The 23,053-nt window shown below is 44.0% G+C and overlaps 1 protein-coding gene across 1 annotated transcript in view; it reads right to left on the reverse strand.

Moving 5' to 3' along the window:
- LOC126251304 (uncharacterized) overlaps positions 1-23,053 on the reverse strand; it is a 79,092-nt gene that overhangs the window by 12,454 nt on the left and 43,585 nt on the right. Inside the window, exons 3-4 of the mRNA XM_049951670.1 lie at positions 18,185-18,392; positions 13,455-13,884 (exon numbers count right to left, since the gene is read on the reverse strand). Of these exons, the coding sequence (XP_049807627.1) occupies positions 13,455-13,884; positions 18,185-18,392 (638 nt within the window). The remainder of the gene's footprint in view (positions 1-13,454; positions 13,885-18,184; positions 18,393-23,053) is intronic.

Here is a 23,053-nt window from a genome sequence, read left to right on the forward strand (position 1 = left end):
CACGGTCCACCTCACTCTCACACTGCTCGTATACTTCGTTCGTCCAGTACTTGTCACGTCTTCGTAATTAAACGTGCAAAAATGAAGCGTTCACGATCCGCCAGCGGCAGCAGCAGCATACCTGCTCATGTGGACGAAGTTCCCTCGTGGTTCTCGTCTGCTGTCCCGCTCGTCGTCAGCTGGCCAGTCACCGCCACAAAGTGTAACTGCACTCACTAAGGATACGATATTTTATACATGATTACTTATTGCCTAAGCCACTTCCTCTTACGTCATCACGTACAATACATTACAATTATTTTACAGAAATACATTTCTTAAACAAAATTTCCAAAACAAAATTATAAAACCAATCATGATGTTCTGTTCCTGTGGATAAAATAAACGTTTATTAATTTAGTCATCCCATCACCACATGGTCTCTAACTACTAATTTCTCTATTTCTACTTTCTACAGCTGACGTCAACATGCTACTACTACATGCCGTGACCTTTTATAGTAAACTCCTTTCCCTGGCGTCGCTCAGTTGCTGCTATTATCTGCGAACAATTAAAAACATTTGTTGCACATTATTGTAGGTTACTGTAACTCCGAATTTCTCCGATACCCCTTTGATGTTGTGCTTGTTTGGCTGGTTATGGCATTGGTCTTCCGCTCCTAGTCTGCTTCTGTCTGTAACGGTAGGCTCAATTCAACGTCATGCTTATCTGTTGAACAAAACAAGAGTTAGTTTTGCACGTTACAGCAAGTAAAAATCAGTGATAGTGGTCAAGGTTCATGGCTGGACTTGAGAGCATCTATCTTTTGTGGTGACCTTCATTATCATCCTTTAAACTGACTGGCGTGTTGTTTTAGCGTCTCTGCTTAACTCAAATAGTTAAGCCCAGACTCGGCTAGCGTCGCTAATACGTCTCTACAACACTCCTACGGCCCAAATCATCAATAAGCTCTGTCGATCACGCTATTGCGTGCGACCAGCCACCTGATTTACGTCTTTCTATGACGGCTCAAAACTCGCCTTTTCACACCACATCCTCATCGCACCCATTACGAATTATCCATGTTTGGTGCGTCCCTATCGCCTAATTTCGATTGACTGGCCACCGGATAGTCGTTTTGATCACCGTACTCACACTATCAACACAACTGAGATAACAGGTGCGTCTCGAACACTACTGCGTCGGACAGACCACCTCATAATTATCACCCGAAACACCCACAATCGCCATACGCCGATAACGCAACGGGTGGGTCCTGAACACTACCGCGTCGGACATCATACCCTGCACTCGTCTCAAGAAACGCAACACATTCGGTGGGACGCAATACCCAACTACCACATCACAACACGCTCAACACAGCCCAAATCCATCCACCACAGGTCCAGATTTTATCCTGAAAGCTCTCCTGTCCAATAGCCTTGCCATAAAATTTTGTATAGGAAGTTATCTACATAAGATAACCCCTTCTATAATTAATCCAATACTTCTAAATATTGTTTGTGTCATAGCTGAAGCAAATTTTCTATACTAAGCGACCCAGTGGTCCCCATACAACAAAATTTAACATCAAACACATAATATACACACAATCCATACCAAAATAAGACAAGCACATGAAAATAGGAAAATAAATACACACAACATAAAACAAATAATCACGAAACACAAATAAAACACTGCCTATACTAATACAAATAAACATCGCCAACAAATCACAAAAATCTAATCTAATTATACACTACTTTGTTCCCGGCCGCGTTCTTCCGCTGCCGAGTGTGCCGCCCTAGTCATTCTTGTCTGTTTTGCGCAGTTTGCGTACGGCCAGGGTTCGCCGGACGTATTTCGATTATTTGTGCAGGTTCTGGATTGCGGTCTTCACTCGCTCTCCAGTTCTGCACTTGTTGATCCCTTCCATTTTGATTGGCTGGTTTCCAGTTATTATTACCCTGGTTCCACCTACGTTCCTGTGGCGGAAAATGTTCGTCCTCTATTATCGCGCCACTGTGGGTTGTTTCCCCTACTGTTACCGTTACCGGCATAGTTATTCCTCATCTGGTTTCTGTTTCTCTCTATATTCGCGTCTTGGCCTTCCTCATGCGGTCCCCTTTGCTTCTTCTTCTCACGCACCTGCTGGTCGTTATAGGCAAACTCCAGTTCCCTAAGAATGCCCTTAAATGCTTCTACTTCATTTCCGCATCTGCCAGCTAGCGTCTGCTGATATGTAAGTGGCAACTTCATATAGCATACGCGTATAATCTCCCCAAGGCTGCACGGTTCGTCCAGATACTGATTCTTTTTCAGCATGTTCTATAAAAATTTCACAACACTTCGGAAACCTCAGCTCTCGAAGTTGCGTGTCATGAGGATTTATTGTTTAATTCTGTTTTGGGTCTCCTTTGACCAATATCTGCTCATAAATGCGTCCGACAGTGGTACCGAGCAGGGTTTGGACCTTACTCGACAGGAGACAGAAGAATGAGCACGGGATCACCTGCAAGTCATGACAGTAGTTATCATGCGGAAAGGGGAGTCTTGGCGGTAGACGGTTCAGGCATCGCTGGATTCTTGGAGCGTATGATGCAGAAGATAGACGCTAGTACGAAAGTGATGCAGGAAAGAATTTAAAGCGTGTAGAAAGGAGAGGCAAGCTAGTCTGGAAAGAATCAGCGAAGAAACACACAGCAGCATACAGGAGTGTAGAAAGGAAACCCGGGCGCAGCTTGCCATCATAAAGCGGGAAACATGCGGTGTGAAGGATGAAGTAAAAGCGTTGCGTGAGAAGTTAGAGCGAGAGATAGCCGAAGCGAAAAGAACCGCCAATGAGGCGAAATTAATTGCGCGGAGAGCCAAGAGAATAACGAGAGAAACGAAGGAGGTCACAGAGAACAAGACCAAGGCCGGCAAAACTGTTATAAATATGCTGCAGATACGAGTGAAAAAGATTGAAGAAACCGTGTCGAGCAGGAAGGAGGAAGCCGGAGAGGCGCCACTGATGGCAGAATTTGCCGAATTTAAACGACAAATCGAGAGCAGGGTAGAGGCACTGTCAGTCGACAGAACTTCTACAAATACAGGACAAACTGGAGCCGATATTCAGACAGTATCCACGGAAGAGATAACCTCGGACTACGGCAACGGGACACAGTATTTGTCACAGGAGTTGTGAACCGACGTGATAATGAAGCACGCATGCTGGAAACCAGACCGTTAGAGCGTCATGGCAGCTATGAACCGCGAGGCACACGTACGGAGGTACCGCGTGTAGTAAGTGATTTGCCGGAGGCGGAGTTCAGTAGCAGAACAACTGGCGCAAGCAATTGCTACCCGCTTAGGCGATCCACCTCGCACTTGCAAGAGCCACAGGATATCCAGGAGGCGCACACGGAGGTAGTTTATGAAAACATCGAAACGCCACAGCATAAAGATGAAACTAGGCAGTTTGATTATAAACACTTTCTGTCGGTACACAAGTTCCAGCACTAAAAGGATGATAATAATACGTTACATCCAAAAACGTTCATTGGACAGTTTGATCTAACGTTACCACCACAGTGGCCGTTAATGTACAAACTTGAGTTTGTGTGTGCGCACTTGGAAGGTGCATCAGCGGAAAGTATGCGTAGGGTTGCTAAAGGTTGCAGAACATACCAAGAGTTCCGCGACGCATTTATGAGCAGATATTGGTCAAAGGAGACCCAAAACAGAATTAAACAATAAATCCTCATGACACGCAACTTCGAGAGCTCAAGTTTCCGAAGTGTTGTGAAATTTTTATAGAACATGCTGAAAAAGAATCAGTATCTGGACGAACCGTGCAGCCTTGGGGAGATTATACGCGTATGCTATATGAAGTTGCCACTTACATATCAGCAGACGCTAGCTGGCAGATGCGGAAATGAAGTAGAAGCATTTAAGGGTATTCTTAGGGAACTGGAGTTTGCCTGTAACGACCAGCAGGTGGGTGAGAAGAAGAAGCAAAGGGATCAACCAGTGCAGAACTGGAGAGCGAGTGAAGACCGCAATCCAGAACCTGCACAAATAATCGAAATACGTCCGGCGAACCCTGGCCGTACGCAAACTGCGCAAAACAGACAAGAATGACTAGGGCGGCACACTCGGCAGCGGAAGAACGCGGCCGGGAACAAAGTAGTGTATAATTAGATTAGATTTTTGTGATTTGTTGGCGATGTTTATTTGTATTAGTATAGGCAGTGTTTTATTTGTGTTTCGTGATTATTTGTTTTATGTTGTGTGTATTTATTTTCCTATTTTCATGTGCTTGTCTTATTTTGGTATGGATTGTGTGTATATTATGTGTTTGATGTTAAATTTTGTTGTATGGGGACCACTGGGTCGCTTAGTATAGAAAATTTGCTTCAGCTATGACACAAACAATATTTAGAAGTATTAGATTAATTATAGAAGGGGTTATCTTATGTAGATAACTTCCTATACAAAATTTTATGGCAAGGCTATTGGACAGGAGAGCTTTCAGGATAAAATCTGGACCTGTGGTGGATGGATTTGGGCTGTGTTGAGCGTGTTGTGATGTGGTAGTTGGGTATTGCGTCCCACCGAATGTGTTGCGTTTCTTGAGACGAGTGCAGGGTATGATGTCCGACGCGGTAGTGTTCAGGACCCACCCGTTGCGTTATCGGCGTATGGCGATTGTGGGTGTTTCGGGTGATAATTATGAGGTGGTCTGTCCGACGCAGTAGTGTTCGAGACGCACCTGTTATCTCAGTTGTGTTGATAGTGTGAGTACGGTGATCAAAACGACTATCCGGTGGCCAGTCAATCGAAATTAGGCGATAGGGACGCACCAAACATGGATAATTCGTAATGGGTGCGATGAGGATGTGGTGTGAAAAGGCGAGTTTTGAGCCGTCATAGAAAGACGTAAATCAGGTGGCTGGTCGCACGCAATAGCGTGATCGACAGAGCTTATTGATGATTTGGGCCGTAGGAGTGTTGTAGAGACGTATTAGCGACGCTAGCCGAGTCTGGGCTTAACTATTTGAGTTAAGCAGAGACGCTAAAACAACACGCCAGTCAGTTTAAAGGATGATAATGAAGGTCACCACAAAAGATAGATGCTCTCAAGTCCAGCCATGAACCTTGACCACTATCACTGATTTTTACTTGCTGTAACGTGCAAAACTAACTCTTGTTTTGTTCAACAGATAAGCATGACGTTGAATTGAGCCTACCGTTACAGACAGAAGCAGACTAGGAGCGGAAGACCAATGCCATAACCAGCCAAACAAGCACAACATCAAAGGGGTATCGGAGAAATTCGGAGTTACAGTAACCTACAATAATGTGCAACAAATGTTTTTAATTGTTCGCAGATAATAGCAGCAACTGAGCGACGCCAGGGAAAGGAGTTTACTATAAAAGGTCACGGCATGTAGTAGTAGCATGTTGACGTCAACTGTAGAAAGTAGAAATAGAGAAATTAGTAGTTAGAGACCATCTGGTGATGGGATGACTAAATTAATAAACGTTTATTTTATCCACAGGAACAGAACATCATGATTGTTTTTATAATTTTGTTTTGAAAATTTTGTTTAAGAAATGTATTTCTGTAAAATAATTGTAATGTATTGTACGTGATGACGTAAGAGGTAGTGGCTTAGGCAATAAGTAATCATGTATAAAATATCGTATCCTTAGTGAGTGCAGTTACACTTTGTGGCGGTGACTGGCCAGCTGACGACGAGCGGGACAGCAGACGAGAACCACGAGGGAACTTCGTCCACATGAGCAGGTATGCTGCTGCTGCCGCTGGCGGATCGTGAACGCTTCATTTTTGCACGTTTAATTACGAAGACGTGACAAGTACTGGACGAACGAAGTATACGAGCAGTGTGAGAGGGAGGTGGACCGCGCACTGATTTGTATAGGTCCTGCCTAGCGCGTGTATGTAAGCGCGGGGTTGTGACATAGAGAGATGACGCTATCTCTCTCTCTCGGACCGCGCCACGGCAATAGGGACTAGACACGCACCACGTGGTGGATACACTGGGTGCGACCTTGTTGTTGTCGAATAACAGTGCTTTGGAATGGTGGCGGTGTTATGAAAACATTTCATGCCTAGCGCGTATATGATGGCGGGGGGGGGGGGGGGGGGGTGTCTCTGACGCCATGGCCGCCATCATGGATAATGGTACTTCGGAATGGTACCGGCAGTGGAATGGGACTGGCCTTGTTCCAATACTCTCGTGTGGTACTGGAAAGCAGCACACTGGCAAATAATATTTTTATAAACCAAGGTAAAGTTAATCAAGTAAAAACTTTTCCTGTTAAGAATGGTCTATCTGATTATATCACACAGCTCCATACAGTAATACAAAACAGTCCTCCAAAAGGTGCATTCAACAAACGACTTAACAATTGCAAATTTCAGGGAAACCTTGCAAGAGTTAAGACAGGGACGATGTATACAGGGGACCTGACGCTAATTTAAAATTTAACTTATTTCACGATACCTTTGTCGGTATATTTCAAAACACTTTCCCTAAGAAAACAGTGAAACATAATTGTAAGAAACAATCTAAAAAGCCAAGATAAATCATTTTTATCCTACAAAGGATAAAAATACCTTGTAAACAGAAAAAGGCAAATGTATCTCTTAGCTAGAAGGAGTAAAGATCCAGAAAGAGCGAAACATTATAAAAACTACTCCAATGTATTGTTGTTGTTGTGGTCTTCAGTCCTGAGACTGGTTTGATGCAGCTCTCCATGCTACTCTATCCTGTGCTAGCTTCTTCATCTCCCAGTACCTACTGCAGCCTAAATCCTTCTGAATCTGCTTAGTGTATTCATCTCTTGGTCTCCCTCTACGATTTTTGCCCTCCACACTGCCCTCCAGCACTAAATTGGTGATCCCTTGATGTCTCAGAACATGTCCTACCAACTGATCCCTTCTTCTAGTCAAGTTGTGCCACAAACTCCTCTTCTCCCCAATTCTATTCAATACCTCCTCGTTAGTTATGTGATCTACCCATCTAATCTTCAGCATTCTTCTGTAGCACCACATTTCGAAAGCTTCTATTCTCTTCTTGTCCAAACTGGCTATCGTGCATGTTTCACTTCCATACATGGCTACACTCCATACAAATACTTTCAGAAACGACTTCCTGACACTTAAATCAATACTCGATGTTAACAAATTTCTCTTCTTCAGAAACGCTTTCCTTGCCATTGCCAGTCTACATTTTATATCCTCTCTACTTCGACTATCATCAGTTATTTTGCTCCCCAAATAGCAAAACTCCCTTACTACTTTAAGTGTCTCATTTCCTAATCTAATTCCCTCAGCATCACCTGACTTAATTCGACTACATTCCATTATCCTCGTTTTGCTTTCGTTGATGTTCCGTTCAACTGCTCTTCCAGGTCCTTTGCTGTCTCTGACAGAATTACAATGTCATCGGCGAACCTCAAATTTCTTATTTCTTCTCCATGGATTTTAATACCTACTCCGAACTTTTCTTTTGTTTCCTGCTTGCTCAATATACAGATCGAATAACATCGGGGAGAGGCTATGTATTAAGAAAAGATATTAAAAAGTGCAGAAGTATGTGCATTATGTCTGAGATTAGCACATCTGATAATAAAATTAAAACTATTTGGAATATTGTTAAAAGGGAAACAGGGCAGCTTAGGGCACAGGAAGACTTTATTTCTACCATGCTTAACGAGAAGTTTGTTAACAAAAAGTCAGAAGTAGAAAATATTTTTAATAATAATTTTTTAAGTGTTGTAGAGAAAATAAGATCCAGCTATTCATTAGAAAACGCAAGGCTGTATATGGAAGACGAAATACTTATGCAATTCAATAAAACTGAAATTCAACCTACCCCGCCTCGCGGAATGGCCGTGCGCTTTGAGGCGCCATGCGCGGATTGCGCGGCCCGTCCCGCCGGAGGTTCGAGTCCTCCCTTGGGCATGGGTGTGTGTGTTGTTCTTAGGATAAGTTAGTTTAAGTATTGTGAAAATCTAGGGACCGATGACCTAAGCAGTTTGGTCACTTACGAATTCACACACATTTGAGCATTTTTTCAACCTACCTCTCCTATTGAAATTAGGAAAATAATAAATTCACTGAAAAGTAAAGGTCGCATGGAATTGATGTCATTTCTAACGGAGTATAAAAGGTTATTCCCAAAATATAAGTAAGATTCTCAGCCACGTATGTAATAGGTCACTGAAACAGGGCATTTTTTCAGATGGACTGAAATACGCTGTTGTTAAACTGCTGCATAAAAAATGGGTTAGGTCTGATGATAAGACTTACTGACTAATCTCGTTTCTGACAGATTTGTCCAAAATACTTGAAAAAGCAATGTATTCAAGAGTAGCTTCACATATTTGTAAAAATGAAGTACTAACAAATGTCAGTTTGGTTTTCAGAAAGGATTTTGAACAGATGATGCTTTATATACTTTCGCTGATCAAATATTAAATGCTCTGAATAACCGTACATCACCCATTGGGATATTTCGTGATTTCTCAAAGGCTTTTGACTGTGTGAATCATGAAATTCTTCCAGGTAAGCTTAAGTATTGTGATATGAGTGGGACTGTGCACAAATGGTTTAATTCATATTTAACTGGAAGAATGCAGTAGGTTGAAATTAACAGTATAGATAATCTACAAAAATCAGCAGAGATATCAAGAATGGTGTCTCACAGGGTTAAGTCTTTGGTCTCATACTCTTCGTAAAATATATTAATGATGTTTCACTCTATGTTCATGAAGATACAAAGCTAGTTCATTTTGCTGATGATACAAGTATAGTAATCACACCCAACAAACAAGAATTAGCTCAGGAAATTGTAAATAATGTATTTCAGAAAATTATTAAGTGGTTCTCTGCAAATGGAGTCTCACAGCTCAGTATATACAATTCTGCCCAGTAACTGACGCAAAACAATTGGTAAATATAGACTTTGAACAGAAATCTTTTGCTAAGGCATGTTGTTTTTGTTGTGGTCTTCAGTCCTGAGACTGGTTTGATGAAGCTCTCCATGCTACTCTATCCTGTGCAAGCTTCATCTCCCAGTACCTACTGCAACCTACATCCTTCTCAATCTGCTTAGTGTATTCATCTCTTGGTCTCCCTATACCCTCTACGATTTTTACCCCCCACGCTGCCCTCCAGTACTAAATTGCTGATCCCTTGATGCCTCAGAACATGTCCTACCAACCGATCCCTTCTTCTAGTCAAGTTGTGTCACAAATTCCTCTTCTCCTCAGTTCTACTCAGTACCTCCTCATTATTTACATGATCTATCCATCTAATCTTCAGTATTCTTCTGTAGCACCACATTTCGAAAGCTTCTCTTCTTGTCTAAACTATTTGTCTCCACGTTTCACTTCCATAATGGCTACACTCCGTACAAATACTTTCAGGAAAGACTTATTGACACTTAAATTTATACTCGATGTTAACAAATTTTTCTTCTTCAGAAACCCTTTCCTTGCTATTGCCAATCTACATTTTATATCCTCTCCACTTCGACCATCATCAGTTATTTTTCTCACCAAACTGTGGTCTCGCGGTTGCGTTCTCGCTTCCCGAGCACGGGGTCGCGGGTTCTATTCCCGGCGGGGTCAAGGATTTTCACCTGCCTGGATATGACTGGGTGTTTGTGTTGTCCTCATCACTTCGTCATCATTCATGGAAGAGGAAAATTGGACTGAACAAAGGTTGGGAAATTGTACGGGCGCTGATAACCGCGCAGTTGAGCGCACCACAAACCAAACATCATCATCTCATCATCTACTACTCATTTCCTAAACTAGTTCCCTCAGCATCACCTGATTTAATTTGACTACACTCCATTATTCTCGTTTTGCTTATGTTGATGTTCATCTTCCTTTCAAGACAGTGTCCATTCCGTTCAGTGCTCTTCCAGGTTCCTTGCGGTCTTTGACAGAATTACAATGTCGTCGGCAAACCGCAAAGTTTTTATTTCTTCTCCATGGATTTTAATTCCTACTCCAAATTTTTCTTTTCTTTGCTTTACTGCTTGCTCATTATACACATTGAATAGCATCGGGGATAGGCTAAAACCCTGTCTCACTCCCTTCTCAACCATTGCTTCTCTTTCGTGCCCCTCGACTTTTATAATTGCCATCTGGTTTCTGTACAAATTTTAAATAGCCTTTCGCTCCCTGTATTTACCCCTGCCACCTTCAGACTTTGAAAGAGAGCATTCCAGTCAAAATTGCCAAAAGCTTTCTCTAAGTCTACAAATGCTATAAACGCAGGTTTGCTTTTCCTTAACCTGTCTTCTAAGATAAGTGTAGGGTCAGTATTGCCTTGCGTGTTCCAACATTTCTACGGAATCTAAACTGATCTTCGCCGAGGTCGGCTTCTACCGTTTTTTCCATTCGACTGTAAGGAATTCGTGATAGTATTTCGCAACCGTGACTTATTAAACTGGTAGTTCGGTAATTTTCACAACTTTCAACACCTGGTTTCTTTGAGATTGGAATTATTATATTCTTCTTGAAGTCTGAGGGTATTTCGCCTGTCTCATACATTTTGCTCACCAGATGGAAAACTTTTGTCATGGCTGGCTCTCCCAAGGCTATCAGTAGTTCTAATGGAATGTTGTCTACTCCCAGCACCTTGTTTCGACTTAGGTCTTTCAGTGCTCTGTCATATTGTTCACTCAGTATCATGTCTCCCATTTCATCTTCATCTACGTCGTCTTTCATTTCCGTAATACTGCCCTCAGTACATCGCCCTTGTATAGACACGCAAGTCGCGCAATGTGGCGTCGGCTGACAGAAGACTTGCGCTTGGCGACCGAACCCGAAAGGGACTTCCCGGCCGACAATGCCATACGATCATTTCATTTCATTTCAGCCCCTGTATGTACTCCTTCCACGTTTCTGCTTTCTCTTCTTTGTTTAGGACTGGTTTTCCATCTGAGCTCTTGATATGCACACAGGTGGTTCTCTTTTCTCCAAGAGTCTCTTTAATTTTCCTGTATGTAGTATCTATCTTACCCCTAGGGATATATGCTTCTACATCATTACATTTGTCCTCTAGCCATCACTGTTTGGCCATTTTGCACTTCCTGTCAATCTCATTTCTGAGACGTTTGTACTCATTTTTGCCTGCTTCATTTACTGCATTTATATACTTTCTCCTTTCATCAGTTAAACTCACTATCTCTTCTGTTACCCAAGGATTTCTACTAGTCCTCGTCTTTTTACCTACTTGATCCTCTATGGCCTTCACTATTTCATTTCTCAAAGCTACCCATTCTTCTTCTACTATATTTCTTTCCCCCGTTCTTGTAAATCGTTTCCTAATTCAGTCTCTGAAACTCTCTATAACATCTGGTTCTTTCAGTTTATTGAATTACTATCTCCTTAAATACCTACCTTTTTGCAGCTTGTTCAGTTTTAATCTACAGTTCGTAATTAATATAACTGAGATCAGAGTCTACATCTTCCCCTGGAAATGTCTTACAATTTAAAATTTACTTTCTAAATCTCTGTCTTGCCATTATATACTCTATCTGAAACCTTCCAGTGTCTCCAGGCCTCTTCCACGTATACAAACTTCTTTCATGATTCTTAAACCAAGTGTTCGCTATGATTAAGTTACACTCTGTGCAAAGTTCTAACAGATGGCTTCGTCTTTCATTCCCCGGCCCATATTCACCTACTACTTTTTATTCTCTTCCTTTTTCTAGAATCGAATTCCAGTCCCCCATGACTATTAAATTTTCATTTCCCTTAACTATTTGAATAATTTCTTGTAACGGATCATACATTTTTCGATCTTTTTATCATCTGCGGAGCTAGTTGGCATATAAACTTGTACTACTGTAGTAGGCGTGGGCTTCGTGTCTATCTTGGCTACAATAATGCGTTCACTATGCTGGTCGTAGTAGCTTGTCCACATTCCTACTTTTTTAATCATTATTAAGCCTACTCCTGCATTACCCGTATTTGATTTTGTATTTATAACCCTATAGTCACCTGAACAGAAGTCTTGTTCCTCCTGGCACCGAACTTCACTAATTCCCACTATATCTGACTTTAACCTATCCATTTCCCTTAACCTACCAGCCTGGTTAAGGGATCTCACATTCCTCGCTCCGATCCGTAGAACGCCAGTTTTGTTTCTACCGATAATGACGTCCTCCTGAGTAGTCCCCGCCTGGAGATCCGAATTGGGGGGGACTATTTTACTTCCGGAATAGGGACCGATGACCGTAGCAGTCTGGTCCCTTTAATCCCCCAAACCAACCAACCAACTTCCGGAATATTTTACCCAATCATCATTAAACCATACATTAGAGCTGCAAGGCCTCCGAAAAAATTAGAGCGGTAGTGTCCCCTTGCTTTCAGTCGTTCGCAGTACCATCATAGCAAGGCCATTTTGTTTTCACTTAAAATTTCCGAGCTGATAGGCCGTGGTCGAAGTATAAAACTCTCCCCTGACGTTTCGTCTCCGGCTGTGGGAAACATCCTCGGAGGTACAGCGGCGAACTGCGAAGAGAACTCGAGGAAGCGCTGATTATATAGGCAGTACAGAGGGCGCCACTGTCGATCACGTGGCGTCGGCTATGAGATTGTCTCTGGTAATGCCAACATTCTCGATTGAAAGTAATCGATAGTCACGCTTGCGATGCAATGCTGACATCCAAATTCTATCCAGTCTAACACCTTCGTCTTTCTTGTTAAAATTATTACGATGTTTATCAATCTCGATAGCCTCTCTATACATGCGTGCATTATAATGCGAGGTTTTTGATATGACGCTCGTCTCGCTGAATTTTATTTCATGATCACCTTCCTGGTAAACATGTTCCGCTACGGCCGACGTATAGAGAGGCTATCGAGATTGATAAACACCGTAATAATTTTAACAGGAAAGACGAAGGTGTTAAACTGGATAAAATTTGGATGTCAGCATTGCTCCGCAAGCGTGACGATCGATTACTTTCAATCGAGAATGTTGGCATTACCAGAGAGAATCTCATAGCCTACGCCACGTGATCGACAGTGGCGCCCTCTGTACTGCCTATATAATCAGCGCTTCCTCGACTTCTCTTGACAGTTCGCCGCTGTACCTCCGAGGATGTCTCCCGCAGTCGGAGACGAAACGTCAGGGGAGAGTTTTATACTTAGACCACGACCTATCAGCCCGTAAGTTTCAAGTGAAGACAATACCGGCCGTGAAAGCTTACATTGTACGATCAAGGCCATTTTCGTTGATGTCACAAGGCCAGATCAGTCAATCATCCAGATTGTTGCCACTGCAACTACTGAAAAGGCTGCTGCCCCTCTCTGTCTGGCCTCTCAACAGATACCCCTCCGTTGTGGTTGCACCTGCAGTACGGCTATCTGTATCGTTGGGGCATGCGAGCCTCCTCCTGTATACATGGTGAATGCGGACAGGTAGGGCCACTTGCCTCTTGACGAACCAGCTGGCGGGCCCGGAGCCCTTGCCGGCCTGCTGCTGCTGCGGCTGCTGCTGGGAGCCCCTGCCGGGCAGCAGCATGGACACGTCGAAGCTGTTGGAGCGCAGGCTCTTGAGGCGGCTGCGCTTGTGCTCGGCCACGCTGGACGCCTTCTGCTGCAGGCCGAGCCGCGGCGGCACTGGCGGCGGCTGCTGCTGCTGCTGGCGGCGGCGGCGGCGCGCCTCCTCGCGCTCCTCCTCCTCCTCCTCGTCCGCCTTGCGGTTGATTTCCTGGGCCGACGACGCCAGCGACGACAGGATCGAGATGAGGTCTGTGTTGGTGCAGACGATGCCAGAGCCGGAGCCGGAGCCGCCGCCGGACGACGTGGACGGCTGCGCGCTGATCACCGGCGGCAACTCCGAGGCGCGGCGCCGCGCACCGCCTGCGAGACCAACCGCGCACCACCGTACCAGTAACGTTAGTGAAACCTGACATTGTCAGGAAGGAGTCGGCGGTCTTAATGCAATTTTTAATAATTTTTTTAAATATAAAATGTGCCTTAATGTCTAGGCAACGGCCTTGCCGCAGTGGATACACCGGTTTCCGTGAGATCACCGAAGTTAAGCGCTGTCTGGCGTGGTCGGCACTTGGATGGGTGACCGTCCAGGTCGCCATGCGCTGTTGCCATTTTTCGGGGTGCACTCAGCCTCGTGATGCCACTTAAGGATCTACTCGACCGAATAGTAGCGGCTTCGGTCGAGAATACCATCATAACGACCGGGAGAGTGGTGTGCTGACCCCACGCCCCTCCTATCCGCATCCTCAACTGAGGATGACACGGCGGTCGGATGGTCCCGGTAGGCCACTCGTGGCCTGAAGAGAGAGTGAGTGCCTTAATATCTAGATCGCAATTTTCTTCTTATGCGAGGTGCGACAATGAAGTAATTAGACTGATTTTCTTTGCAAGATGTGGCAACCCCACAGGCTTGCGTAGGCACAATATCTTTGACCTTGGTCTATAAGCTGCTTCTAGTCCAAGCGGCACATCGATGCAACTGCTTATTACGGCTAATAAATTAACACGTGTTTGTGTCTCTCATCACGGAAATGGAAATTCATAATATTGCGCAATGGTATGCCCTTTCTTTTTGCGTTAAATTGGGTGAAAACGCTACGACAAGTTACAGTAAGCTTCAGAAGGCTTTTGGAGGCGAGGTTATGTTAAGAGCTCAAGTTTTTCGTTGGCATAGAATGTTTAGTGAAGGCAGAACGAATGTTGAAGATGAGGACCGCAGTGGACGACTGTCAGCCTCACGGACCTTCTTTGATTCCAAGGGAATTGTTCATAAAGAGTGGGTGCCTCCTGGACAAACAGTTAACCAGTTTTACTACAAAGAAATTTTCAAAAGACTTCGTAAAAGAGTTCTTTGTGTCCGTGCCAACATTGCTGATAATTGGATTCTGCATCACAATAATGCACCATCCCATACTGTTCTTTCAGTACAGCAATTTTTAACCTCAAAACAAATTTCAGTACTACCACAGCCACCTTACTCACCAGATATCGCTCCATGCGACTTTTTTCTATTTCCAAGAGTCAAAACGGCGGTCAAGGGACACCATTTTCAAACAACATAAGATGACGAGGGTCTTGGAGGATATTACAGAAGATGAGTTTCAGAAATGTTACCATCAATGGCAGAAGCGCTGGAAACAGTGTGTGCAATCAGAAGGAGACAACACTAAACTTGACTAAAACGGTAAGCAACTTTTTTTTTCACATCAGTCTCATTACTCTGTTGTCGCACCTCGTACAGTTAAACCATGATAAACAGTTTCGGTTGGTTTCTACAACCGTCTCCAGACCGCCCAACCGAAAAAGGGGTGAATATGCAAAAAAAAAAAAAAAAAAAGAACCATCATCAGCGATAGTCATGCAATTACATGCATTTCCTTGGATATTTCAAGTGAGCCAGGTTGTACCATAATCTCGAATCCTGCCTCGGACATGGATGTGTGTGATGTCCTTAGGTTAGTTAGGTTTAAGTAGTTCTAAGTTCTAGGGGACTGATGACCTCAGAAGTTAAGTCCCATAGTGCTCAGAGCCATTTGAACCATTTTGTACCATAATCTCGCAATGTAAACGGCCAATTGAGTTCTCAGAATGAGATTTTCGCCCTGCAGCGGAGTATGCGCTGATATGAAACTGCGAGCCTCAGTCCGGCACACAGTTTTAATCTGCCAGGAAGTTTCAGTTGAGTTCTTCATTACCGCCATCTTAAGAGATTATGGTTTACAACCCGGAACACTCACGATGAAGTTTGTAACTATGTAACGACATAGTGTTGCTGGCCCACAGCACTCTGTCTCTCTCCGTTTGAATAGGCCCCGGAAGGCTCAACCGTACCGACCGACCGTCTTGTCGTCCTAAGACAATTTGCAGAATTTAACTTTGCGCCCTTCAGCCATCTTATTGCGTTTGCTTGTCTCCTTCTGTGCACCTTGTGGCACATCAGCCCTGTTAGCATCTTAAAACATTGTGGCGTTCTGCCTTCAGTAATCATTACTATTTGGAATTCTGAAGATTTAATCCGGTGGCCTTCGGCCGCTTCGCATGCTCATCTCATATATGTATACGATTTATCTTATTCGTAAATTTAACTGTGTGTCATGTCTTTGCAAAACTGAACTTATTCTAAAGCATCTGTTTGGGGCCTTCAGCTGTGAAGCAAATTTAATTCTTTCAAAAGTGTATTTGTGAACTAAATGATAATAACTTACAATTGTGAAATGAATCCAACTGTAACTCTCTTGGCCCTATCCACAATCCAAATTACCTGTTAGCCCTGTGTGATTTAGAGGGCGTTTCATGAATTATTTTGAATGATTCTACATTTTAAGGCAGTAAAACTGTGTAATGCTAGCAGTAGTGGGACTACAGGGGTGCCACCCCACATTCCATTGTTGCCAGATGCATCCAAGATGGTGGTGATGACGTCATCCAAGATGGCGGAGTGTAGACTCGGCAACAGCACATGACGTCATCCAAGATGGCGGATTTTGGCGGGAAGTTCGAATTTTGGCGGGAAGATAGGTCAATTGGGCTACCTCCACTAACCTAACCCTCCAGTAAAAAAATTGTCGGCAGATTCAAATTCCAGCAGGATAATGCATCACACCACGAAAATGGCGGGAAGAAGGTCAATTGTGCTATCTCCACTAACCGCCCACCCCCTAGAAAATGGCGGGAAGTGCTAATTCCAACAGGATAACGCACCACACTGCTCTTATATCTATTAAGCAAAGAAAATCGCAGGAAAATAGCTCACTTGGCCTACCTCCACTAACCTACTGGAGTCCACTATCCGACTGGGTGTCGCCATCTTGGATTAAGTCACAGATGAGAGCCCCTTCTGGTGGTGGCGATGTATACTAAGTCAGTTGGAGTACTGTCCTTGTACTGAATGCACCTGCATGGAATTGTTTAAATAAAGTGTTATGTCCAAGACCTTTTCCCACGAATCCTTAGGTGGTGATGGCAGTCTGGTGACTGAGGTTAGTACACGTGTCTATTTTTTCGCGCCATTTTGTTAGCTTAATAGAGATATGGGAATTGAATTTTGTTTACTGCCAAAATTAAAAGTTGTTGCCAGTTTGTAGCAAGAGGTGGCGGTTGGGTGACTTAGGTTAGTGGAGATAGGCCAAGTGAGCTATTTTCCTGCGAGTTTCTTTGCTTAGTAGATATAAGAGCGGTGTGGTGCATTATCCTGTTGGAATTAGAACTTCCCGCCATTTTCTAGGGGGTGGGCGGTTAGTGGAGGTAGCACAATTGACCTTCTTCCCGCCATTTTCGTGATGTGATGCACTATCCTGCTGGAATTTGAATTTGCTGCCATTTTTTTTCTGGAGGATTAGGCTTTTTTTAATAATAAATGGCTCTGAGCACTATGGGACTTAACATCTGAGGCCATAAGTCCCCTAGAACTTAGAACTACTTAAACCTAACTAACCTAAGGACAGCACACACATCCATGCCCGAGGCAGGATTCGAACCTGCGACCATAGCAGTTGCGCGGTTCCAGACTGCAGTGACTAGAACCGCTCGGCCACTCCGGCTGGCGGAGGATTAGGTTAGTCTGGGTAGCCCAATTGACCTATCTTCCCGCCAAAATTCGAACTTCCCGCCAAAATCCGCGATCTTGGACGACATCATGTGCTGTTGCCAAGTCTACACGCCGCCATCTTGGATGACGTCATCGCCGCCACCTTGGATACATCTGGCAACAATGGAATGTGGGGTGGCACCCCTGTAGTCCCACTACTGTTAGCCACTGTGCTACCGCTTCAGTTGAACTGTTTACTCGAAAAAAGGCACATAAAATATCTCGAAAACTTTAACCGTTTTCTTCTCTGGAATGGTTATAGCAATAAATTTAATTTCACTACTAATTATTGGACAAATACTCCTATTAATCCTAGAATCAGCAGTAGCTATAATTCAAGTTTATGTTTTCTCAATTTTAAGAACTTTATATTCTAGAGAAGTATACGAATATTAACAACTCACTCAAATCACCCATTCCACAGGTATCTACAGATAAGTCGAGGCATGCCTCACTCACTTTGACCCCTCATCCACTGAGCGAAACTTCTGGAAAATCGCGCAATGGCACTTGCCGTGTTCTCCTCGTTAGTTTTAAGCATGTTTCTGTGTCTGTGGGTGTGGTTTCAGGGTGACTCACCGGCTGCGGGCGAGGTGGGGCTGGGCACGAACTCTGAGTGGCGGCGGCCGAGCTCCCCGCGGCCGTAGCGCTGCTGCTGCTGCTGGCCCCCCGCCGCCCCTGACGGCCCTGCCGGCCCCGCAGCGCCGGCGCCGTCCAGCGGCTGCACCTCGCACATGCGCTCCCGCGACGGCGTGCGCCACATCTTGAGCCGCACCTTGCGCGCCGCCTGCACACCACCGCACTCCACAGCTTACCGTCTGCACAGCGACCCGGGTAACCTGTTCAGGAACTCGAGAAACGACAGCTTTCGTGACACTGTGTGAGAAGCTGCACCCGCGTTCACAGCTGTATGGTTTGGAAGCAATCGCCCACTATTTACTTTCTCTCTGGCCTACTGCATGCTAGATGTCTTGTAATGACATTGTAAAAATATTTTTGAACCAGAATGATACTACACTACACGCCATTAAAATTGCTACACCACGAAGATGACGTGCTACAGACGCGAAATTTAAACGACAGGAAAAAGATGCTGTGATATGCAAATGATTAACTTTTCAGAGCATTCACACAAGGTTGGCACCGGTGGTGACACCTACAACGTGCTGACAAGAGGAAAGTTGTCAACCGATTTCTCATACACAAACAGCAGTTGGCCGGCGTTGCCTGGTGAAACGTCGTTGTGATGGTTCGTGCAAGGAGGAGAAATGCGTACCATCACGTTTCCGACTTTGATAAAGGTCGGATTGTAGCCTATCGCGATTGCGGTTTATCGTATCGGGACATTGCTGCTCGCGTTGGTCGAGATCCAATGACTGTTAACAGAATATGGAATCGGTTGGTTCAGGAGGGTAACACGGAACGCCGTGCTGGATCCCAACGGCCTCGTATCACTAGCACTCGAGATGGCAGGCATCTTATCCGCATCGCTGTAACGGATCGTGCAGCCACGTCTCGATCCCTGGGTCAGCAGATGGGGACGTTTGCAAGACAACAACCATCTGCACGAACAGTTCAACGATGTTTGCACTAGCATGGACTAAAAAAAATGGTTCAAATGGCTCTGAGCACTATGGGACTTAACATCTTAGCTCATCAGTCCCCTAGAACTTAGAACTACTGAAACATAACTAACCTAAGGACCTCACACACATCCATGACCGAGGCAGGATTCGAACCTGCGACCGTAGCAGTCTCGCAGCTCCGGACTGCAGCGCCCAGAACCGCACGGCCACCGCGGCTGGCTTAGCATGGACTATCCGCTCGGAGACCATGGCTACGGTTACGCTTGACGCTGCATCACAGACACGAGCGCCTGCGATGGTGTACTCTACGACGAACCTGGGTGGACGAATGGCAAAAAGTCATTTTTTCGGATGAATCCGGGTTCTGTTTACAGCATGGTCGCATCCGTGTTTGGTGACATCGCGGTGAACGCACATTGGAAGCATGTATTCATCATCGCCATACTGGCGTATCACCCGACGTGATGGCATGGAGTGCCATTAGTTACACGTTTCGATTACCTCTTGTTCGCATTGACGGCACTTTGAACAGTGGGCGTTTCATTTCAGATGTGTTATGACCCGTGGCTCTACCCTTCATTCGATCCCTGCGAAACCCTACATTTCAGCAGGATAATGCACGACCGCATGTTGCAGGTCCTGTACGGGCCTTTCTGGATACAGAATATGTTCGACTGCTGCCCTGGCCAGCACATTCTCCAGATCTCTCACCAATTGAAAACGTTTGGTCAATGGTGGCCAAGCAACTGGCTCGTCACAATACGCCAGTCACTGCTCTTGATGAATTGTGGTAACGTGTTGAAGCTGTATGGGCAGCTGTACCTGTGCACGCCATCCAAGCTCTGTTTGACTCAATGTCCAGGCGTATCAAAGCCGTTATTACGGCCAGAGGTGGTTGTTCTGGGTACTGATTTCTCAGCATCTATGTACCCAAATTGCGTGAAAATGTAATCACATGTCCGTTCTAGACTAATATATTTGTACAATGAATACCCGTTTATCATCTGCATCTCTTCTTGGTGCAGCAATTTTAATGGCCAGTAGTGTATAATTAATGTTGTTTTAGTGCTGTAGATTATACAGTAGCAATAGACCTATTCAGCTCTGTGGCCATCTTCAGGCTATCTGCAGGGAAACACGCTTTGTTGGCTTTGTAAAATCATAGCTAATAACAATTTTGTTGATTGTGTGCTGGTACTTGTATCTATATTGCATCGTGACACTTTCGCTGTCTTATAATGTTATTGCTGCATAAGGAACTTCAATTAAAGACTAATTTTATTAATCATGCAATTTAATTTTCACTTTTGATTTCGACCGCAGCTAGTGGTCTAGTGGCTAACGTTGCTGCCTCTGGATCACGGGATACTGGGATCGATTCCCGGCCGTGTGGGGATTTTCTCTGCCCGAGGACTGGCTGTTTGTGTTGTCCTCATCATTTTATCATCATCATCATTCGTGACAGTGACTCGATTGCACGTGAAATGGCAACTAATCTCGTTCTTTAAATAGCGGTTTACGAGTTCTAGTCACTATTGGGCTTCTAAGAGGAAGGCCCAACGCATATCTCTTCGCTGGGTCCGTGGGTACGTGCTGACCTGTGAAATAGTGTCTGTTATGGTTCGCGGTTCTAGTCTCGCCGACTGTGACTTTTTTTATCCCTTCTGTGAAAGAGCTATATGAAGTCAGATCAAAAATCGATAGGGAAATCGCAAGAAAATACTTTCAGCTCATAATGCAATAGTGAAAAACTTACAATGCTGCCCAACAGGTAACGCTTCTTTCCGCTGCTGACAAGCAAATTTTGGATTTCTAGGAATACATAACTTTATTTATGAAATGTCACATTTCTATACCTGTTGAGTATGACACAGCATACCAATTAAATGCAGACCCAATCGAAATCTAAGTGAGAAGTATTTTACTAATTCGTGCCGATAGAAGCACGCTTGTGTACAGATACTCAGTTTTGTTAAAAAAGACTTTCGTCGTAAGGTTAGCGTGGATAGTTTTATTTCATTTCTTATAATAAAGTGCACAATTTTCGTAAGGCTTCTTTTAGTGTTGTTAAAACAATACTAAACATGAGAGAGAAATTAATTATCAACGACATATGCGAATTCTCTGATGTTATCTATAACAGTCTGACAATGCACATGCAGTTTATTGATTACATGCGTGTAGAAAACTTGTTCTGATTTAAAGCAGTCAAACAAGGTTTGAAGAAGAATAAAATGGCACTACCAGACGACAGCTAATGTAGAAAATACTTTTCTGACTATTTTGGCACTATGCGCTCGCCCCATACATAATACAAAAGCTTCGAGATGCATCTGATGCCTGGCCGTCTATTAAACCTGAAAAGAACAAAATGTAGCAGAAGTTAGCCCTTTTTCCACATGCAGCTATTTTTGGTTGAGAAGTGAAGGGAATTATTTTCAAAGTTCCATTAAATTGATAACTTCAGAAGACAGCAGAATTGCGTTTTAAAAAATGTAGCAGCGAATATAATAGAACTCGCGACATCTTATCCACAGTGCGCGACACTTACCGGTACACTAGTAGATGTCATGTAGTTACAGCGTCTCCAGAAGTCAGGAATAGTTCTTCCAGAACTTCCGCATTCCACAGCGCTGTGAGATAATGCATATGACCGGATCTAGACTTCTGAGAGACAGACAGTTACAGCTTTTCTTTTACACTACACGACGTTTTCAAGAAACAGATAACGTAATAGAGTAGCTCAAATGGAAAGGAACACTACGTACATAAATTTCTGCATCCTACACTGTTGGCAGTTCTGTGTGGGTGGCAGTTACGTCATTTTATTTCGGTGATTACAAAATAGAGTCGAATGTATGCACTGGGTCACCGAGGCAGTTAGTTCATGGCGATTCGGTCAACCAATTAAATGAATGTACTGAACATGCTGCAAACCACCACAGGGAGCCTGTGTGTCAGAATTCTCATCGAGTGTGCCACAATGGTGTTATGATAGAAAAATGAGTATGAGAGAAGAACATTTGGTGGTCTGTTGGATTGATGATAGGTTCTTATGATGGTGGTCTGGGTTCGATTCCAGCTTTTGCCGATGATTTTTAATAGGGAGAGACAGATTCCATTCTCTTCTGGCTACGCCAAGTGAAGAAAGTATAATGGCATTGTGGTATGAAATTCACATTAAACATGACATTCCTTCTCTACCAAGTAGACGCTATGCTGAACCACAATAAAGTCAGGAGTGGCGAAATGTGGGAACTCTATCACCAGTAACCTTTCTTATACTAGTTATTTATTTCTAGTGACGAAACAAACTCTTTGTAGGGTCACAGGACACTTATTACATCTTTTATTTGAGCTTCTGTATGTCGATAAAATTGGTTCTGAGCTTGGAATGCAACTCAGACCGCCCTTAACGCGGAATTTGATCCCTTTGCGACAATACAGCTCGACTACAATTTGTTGTTTGTTCAAAACTGCAGATTCCTCAACATTTCCACATATTGCGCGTGAATGGGTTCGAATCCTAGCGCGGCACTAAAGTTTTCATTATGTATTATCAGGATCTAGCATGAGAGCACCTATCTGCTGGTGGATAATAATTTTGATCTTTAATGCATTTTCATTCGTTGTCAACACTAACGATATTGACGTTTTTGACTCCCAGTGAGACACAGAACTATTTGAGAGATCACTGTAAGTTCAAGGATGTTATTCCGAGCTGCTGGTGGAGAAAAATTCGGTAGCTGACGTCTCTTTGTGTGTAGTCAATAACGATATGTGTGGGGTTCGATTACCAGTCAGCACTGAACTCTTCGTCATATTATTTCTAGTTCAAACATGCTCACATGTCGCTGCTGGT

Source organism: Schistocerca nitens, chromosome 1 (assembly GCF_023898315.1).
Source record: "Schistocerca nitens isolate TAMUIC-IGC-003100 chromosome 1, iqSchNite1.1, whole genome shotgun sequence".
NCBI lineage: Eukaryota > Metazoa > Arthropoda > Insecta > Orthoptera > Acrididae > Schistocerca > Schistocerca nitens.